The sequence below is a fragment of the Galeopterus variegatus genome, unplaced genomic scaffold (assembly GCF_000696425.1).
Source record: "Galeopterus variegatus unplaced genomic scaffold, G_variegatus-3.0.2 Scaffold12627, whole genome shotgun sequence".
In the NCBI taxonomy this organism is placed as follows: domain Eukaryota; kingdom Metazoa; phylum Chordata; class Mammalia; order Dermoptera; family Cynocephalidae; genus Galeopterus; species Galeopterus variegatus.
Window position 1 is genome coordinate 1 of NW_007738738.1, and position 4,926 is coordinate 4,926.

General features: G+C 49.5%; 1 protein-coding gene across 1 annotated transcript in view; it reads right to left on the reverse strand.

The window, feature by feature from the left end:
* Window positions 1–3,307: 3,307 nt before the first annotated feature.
* Window positions 3,308–4,926, reverse strand: part of LOC103581238 (actin-binding LIM protein 1-like) — a gene marked incomplete at both ends in the record, with an annotated part of 30,514 nt that continues 28,895 nt past the window's right edge. The window contains one exon of the mRNA XM_008563124.1: window positions 3,308–3,401. Coding sequence (XP_008561346.1) covers window positions 3,308–3,401 — 94 coding nt within the window. The remainder of the gene's footprint in view (window positions 3,402–4,926) is intronic.

Genomic DNA, 4,926 nt, shown 5'->3' on the forward strand with positions numbered 1-4,926 from the left:
TTGTTTTAAGCTGTCATCGTTTAAAGCAAAAACAGGAAATGAATACATTTATAATCTCTATAGATAAAATAAATTCTTAAAAAACACACAAAACCAAGGTTCATAGTACTTACAATGAATCTGCAATCATAATGTTTCCCCAACAACTGGGTCAGAGAATGACAGGCAGGGGGAGGGGGAGGGCAGAGTGTGTGCAGGCCAGCCCTGCTTCATATTTGGTGACCAAGCCGAGCTGACTCACAAGCTGTCACATGCCAGAGTGATAATCTTGCAGGACATTTTTCTAGGTTGCACATCCCTCTGAGGCAGACAGCATGCCTGCTGGGTGGATCCTGAATCCAAGTCCAGACCAGTGCAAACTACTCCCAGTCCCAACGCTGAAGGCATCACATGCCAGGTCTCCAAGCCTTAACCCTCACAATACGGCCTTCACTGAAACCTGAAGCCAATTTGGGATGAGGCCTTTGCAGCCCCAGTGAACACCAAATTGCTCGGGCCTCAGGGAGAAAACAGAGTGAGCAGATGTTTCTTCCAAATGGCATGTTCTTGGATCCAGCTTTTAGATATTCCTTCCCACAGCTGTTGAACTAAATCTGAAGGCAATCAACACACACACACACCCCTTTTGCCTCCCCACCTCTTTTTGGGGAGTACAGTTCTCCATGTTCCCTGAGGAGACAGCTGCTTCCATCTGTGCTGTCTGCCAACATGACTGTCACAAGCTTGGGGATATGTTCAAGATCTTCCTGCCTCTCTTCCTATGGCTGCACATCTGGGAAATGGTTCTGGTGTTTTATTGTTTTAAGATGAAATCTCCCAGTTGCTCCCAACTCGACAGGTTTATTTCAGTCCTGCATGGGAGATCAAACTGGGAAACCCCAAGGGAAATGCTTTCTGGGGGCCCCACTCAGGGCACCTCCTGAGAAGAGCTCTCTGGGGCTCTGGAGAAGGATGATGGACAGATTCAGGGGACAGGTGGCGAGGCACCAACCCCTCATACCAAAATGAGTGTTGTGTGCTGGCCCATTAGCTCAGTTGCTTAGAGCGTGGTGTTACAACACCGAGGTCGTCAAGGGTTCGTATCCCCGTACTGGCCAGCCACCAAAAAAAAAAGAAAAGAAGAAAAAAGTGTTGTGATATGACCACTCAGACTTCAAGCTGCCTCCTGGGTGGGTCACACCATCTTCTCCAATAGCTTTCCTGGGGATTTGCCTCTCCCTGAGCCAAAGCCCTAGTTTTGAAGGGTCCTTGGGCTGACAATCAAAGCTTTATTGGAAAGGCCATGGGAACTCCTCCCATCCTAACTGTGTGTGTAGAGTGGGGTCCACTTCTCAGGTTTCACTCCAGCCAGTGGCACCACTGTTTCGTGCTGAGTTCTGCAGTTGTCTCCTATCTTGTAACTGCCCACCCTGTCTCCTCCCTCACCCCCATCAAAGCCAGTTTTCCAAATATTGGAGGTGACATTCAGATAGTATAAAATGAACCGTTTCATTTGGCATTTAGCACAAGATCAATGCTGTGCGACTACCTCCACTATCTAATTCCAAAACGTTCTCATCACCCCAAAAGGAAACCCTGTGTCCATTAGACAATTACTCCCTATTTCCCCTTCCCCCAGCCCCTGGCACCCACCAATCTGCTTTGTCTTTATGGATTTACCAATTCTGGATAGCTTATATAAACGGAATCATACAACACGTGGCATTCTGTGACTGGCTCCGTTTACTTAGCATCACGTTCTCAAGGTTCATCCATGTGGCAGTATGCACCACTGCTTCATGTAAGGCCACATGCTGTTCCACTGTACATATGTCCCACACTTTGTTCATCCAGTCACCTGCTGATGGATACTTGGGTGTCTCTACCTTTTGCTGCTGTGAGTAGTGCTGCTATGCACCTGTGTGTATATATGGTGGATTGAGTCCTCCCATCCATTCTTCACACAACCTGATCCAATCCCACAACACTCCAGCTACAACCACTTGATGGCTCCCCACCACTCAGGATAAAGCCCAAGCTCCTGAGTGTGACTCTAGAGGCCGTCACACTCTGGCCGCTCCCCATCTCTCCAGCACCATCTCTCACCACGTGCTCCTGCCCAACTGACGTTTTGTTTCTGGCTTGTGCTGCAGGGCTCCTCGCCTCTGAGCCTCCGTGGGTGCTGCTCCCTCTTCCTATACCCTCTTCCTCTGGCTAAGAGGCAACTGCACCGACGACAGTCACTTCCTTATTTCCCAGATACAATCAGATGCACAAGATCCTAGCACAGAGCCAACAAGGCTCCTCGGTGTTTCATGGAAAGAGCTTACAGTGGGATACGGAAGGGCACGCACACTGGACCTTTGCTGTGGAATCCCATGGAAGAGAAAGACACTTGTCAGGGCCCTTCGGATTTGTGTCCTACGTCTCTGCAATATGCCCTGCTGGGAAATGTGAACGTGGTTAGGTGGACTCTGCCCTGGGGCCTCGCAGAGCGAGGTGACAAGCTGCTTGCCTAGCTGGGCATCCTCCCAGCTGCCGAACCTCCTGACCCACCCCTGCTGGGCACACACTCTCCACCCTGAAATGCGGGGCGTGGGTCAGGCAGTCTTTACTTTTTCCACTGGACGTGGTTGGCACCCCACAGGCCAGCGAGAAGTGGGGCAGGGACTCCCTCTGAACCCTGGCCCCGGAACTCCGAGAGGAGCCCAGCTCAGCACAGAAGCAGGCACCGGTGGGGCAGGTGCTGAGAAAACAGGAACAAAGCTTCCCACTCGAGGTGACCACACCTGAACCTGACAGCCTTCAACTGAGCCCGGGCTGCAGGGTGCCCTGGGTCACACAGGATGTGGTTACTGAAGGGTGGGGAAGTCTACACCTCCACCTTTCACCCACCCTTCCTCCCTCAGCTTCGGTTCTGAGCCTCTGCTCCCTGAGTGTGCACAGTACGCCCCGACGTGCGCACACGTCCTCATGCACACACGTTCATGCACATACCCACACACACGTGACTCTGGCACGCTCTTCATTTCCTCTTCCAACTTCTAAAAATAAACAGTCTAATATAACCTTTCCTTCTATATAATTCCCAAGAGAACCTTTATCATTCTTTTTTTCCCTTCATATTTTCCATCATTCCAACTTCCACATGAGCCTTTGGTAGAAACTGCCTCTGAGGACAATACAGCACGTTAATTCTCTGAGACATCGGTCACCTGCAACTACTGTCCTTCCCCCACAGGTGAAGAGCAGATGGAAAAGCAGGCTCTCTCATGTGTTTCTGGGGGCCTCTGAGGAAAATGACGCTGGCTTTGAGGGGAACACTTACCTCCAGGACTTTCCCTGTGATAAACTGGTGACAGGCTTCACATTTCACTCCAAAGAGCCCCTGGTAGTCCTTTTCACAGTAGGGGGCGCCATCCCTGCAAGACAAAAGCACATTCAGATCCTGACAGGAGGTGGCCGAGGGTCGGGAAAGACACCAAAACCGCATTTCTCTGAGTCCTTTTCCACAGAACGGTGGTAGACAGCATCTCTCTCCCACCCAGCATTCATACGCCTGGCAACCTGCTCAGACATGATCAAAACCACAAACTGAATGTTCCAGAGAGAGCGCTGCAGCTCTCAGGGCCACACAGAAATAATGGACAAATCGCCACATGATTACCCCGGCTGGTTCCTTGATTGTCTCAGAACTGACAGCACAAAACCCAGCATCATTCTCTTTTACCACCAGCTCAGATTGGCCTCTGATGGGTCTCAGTGTTCCTCCACCCTGAGGGGGGCTCACAAGCCACCCTGTTCCCCCACACCCTCTTCCTTGACCTTGCCCCACAGACCAGAGCCCCCCAGCATCCTTGAGCCTCCGTCCCCTCAGCTCTCAGGATCCTGCGGGGCCCAGGGCCTTCTCTCCCAGCTCAGGCAATGTCCTCCATTTGCCTTGGAACACCATAAAAATATTTTGCGTGCTGTTGAGTGGCACAGTTAAACAGCACCTCTCCAGACGACAGCTTACCTACTGCACAGGCTTCAGTGTCAGTTTAAAAGTGGGCATTTTTCTCTTCTTATTTTGGCTGTCCATCACAATCACTGGTGGAGCTTCTTTTTTCTTTCTAACACCAGTGTTTCAGCTTTACCCCAGACCTCCTATGAAAGTAGATTTCTAGGGGGTGAGGCCCAAAGTTGCTTTTTTTGTTTCACTATATTTTTAAATTAATTTTCTTGAATAGCTGATTTCATATGGTTGAGGAAAATTTTTAAAAGCATAAAAGGGTATATAGTGGAAAATTATCCCTCATTGCCAGGCTACGTGCTTTTTTTCCCCACTTCTCTTACTTAACTCTAACTATTATCTGCACGAGCTCTCTGACGAACATGAACCCACTCCCTGGCAGGCTGCCTTGTCATTGGTCCTAATAGGTTCAGTGCCTGGGCCTAGTAGATTTGGTTTTTTTTTTTGGGGGGGGGGCGGGGTTGTCTACAAATATGCTCAAGACCTGGAAAAAGGAGAAAGGTTTACTAGTTCCACATAGGCAAAAAAAAAAACAAAAAAAACAAAAAGGGAAATTACTAAGAGGCTTAATTGGTTACAACACACAGGCTTTCTGTAAGCTTCAATAATGGTTAAATTAGGCAATGATTAACATTTCATTAAGTTTATGGTAGCCAAATTATGGCAAAAGCAGAAAAATAAAATCCTTTTCAAAAGTTTTACAGCAATGGGCTGGCCCGGTGGCGCACTGCTACAGTGCGCTGCTTGAGAGTGCGGCGGCGCTCCCGCCGAGGGTTAGGATCCCACATACAGACCGGTTCCCGCTCACTGGCTGAGGGAGGAGCGGGCGCGACACCGAAGGTTGCGATCCGTTGCCGGACACGAAAAAAGACAAAAAAAAAAAAGTTTTACAGCAAAAGGTTCATACTGGCTGCAGGATGTGAATGTGTTTTAGC